The sequence below is a fragment of the Octopus bimaculoides genome, chromosome 2, assembly GCF_001194135.2.
Source record: "Octopus bimaculoides isolate UCB-OBI-ISO-001 chromosome 2, ASM119413v2, whole genome shotgun sequence".
In the NCBI taxonomy this organism is placed as follows: domain Eukaryota; kingdom Metazoa; phylum Mollusca; class Cephalopoda; order Octopoda; family Octopodidae; genus Octopus; species Octopus bimaculoides.
The window spans coordinates 186073176-186074114 of NC_068982.1; the positions used below are offsets into that span (position 1 = coordinate 186073176).

Below are 939 nucleotides of genomic sequence, written 5' to 3' on the forward strand. Positions count from 1 at the left end.
AGCTAATTCGAAGACTACAGATCCAATCCATCACTGGAACTGTAAAAATCTGTAAAACTTTCCAGAAGTTTATCATTTAAATATATATGAGCATGTCTAGATATGCAACTATATGCATGAGAATACATCCATAAAACAAAACATACAAATGTGCTCATATACATACATACATACATACATACATACATACACACAAGACTTTTCTCAAGTTCCTAATGTGAATTTGTCTGTGTTAACTAAATCTCAAAGATGGAGCCTTGTATCTTTGCCGGAAACCGGATCCCTCTTCAGTGGAACATTTATAATAATCAAAAAATAGAAGAGACATGCATACATACAAAAATACCCAGCTGTTGATGTTGAAATTCCAACGAAGGAGCCTTGGATCTAGGTTAGAAACCAGCTCTTTCTCTATTGGCAAGAAATTTTAAAATAAGACTAAACAATGACATGCACACCCACATAAGACAGACAGACAGACTGATAGAGAGACAGATACACGTAAATATTAATAAAAAAGCTACTTACCATCGATAAACGATAAGTATGATGATCATTACAGCAATGAGAAGCAGCACTAGTATGGGAACAAGGATTTTGACGACTGAAAAGCAAAAGTAGAAGAGATCGAAAGAGAGTTGACCAGAAGAAAAACTAACGTTTTGGCATTATTTCTCTCTCATACTAGCACATACACACACACACTCACACACACATGAATCTGCTAACTGAATATCTAAAACAGAGACGTCATCTTCATGAAAAACAACAGTCATGTTAGTGTTAATTAAATGCGGGGAGCATTTAAAAGCTAATGATGAGGTCATGCCACAATAATATTGAAGCATGTTCGAAATTATCTTCTCCTTATTCATTCGCCAACAGTCCGCAAAAGTATACCTCCATTGTAACATATATATATATATATATATATATATA

At 34.1% G+C, this 939-nt stretch overlaps 1 protein-coding gene across 1 annotated transcript in view; it reads right to left on the reverse strand.

Moving 5' to 3' along the window:
- Positions 1-939, reverse strand: part of LOC106873288 (uncharacterized) — a 10541-nt gene that overhangs the window by 1275 nt on the left and 8327 nt on the right. The window contains exon 4 of the mRNA XM_014920594.2: positions 529-604. Within this exon, the coding sequence (XP_014776080.2) occupies positions 529-604 (76 nt within the window). The remainder of the gene's footprint in view (positions 1-528; positions 605-939) is intronic.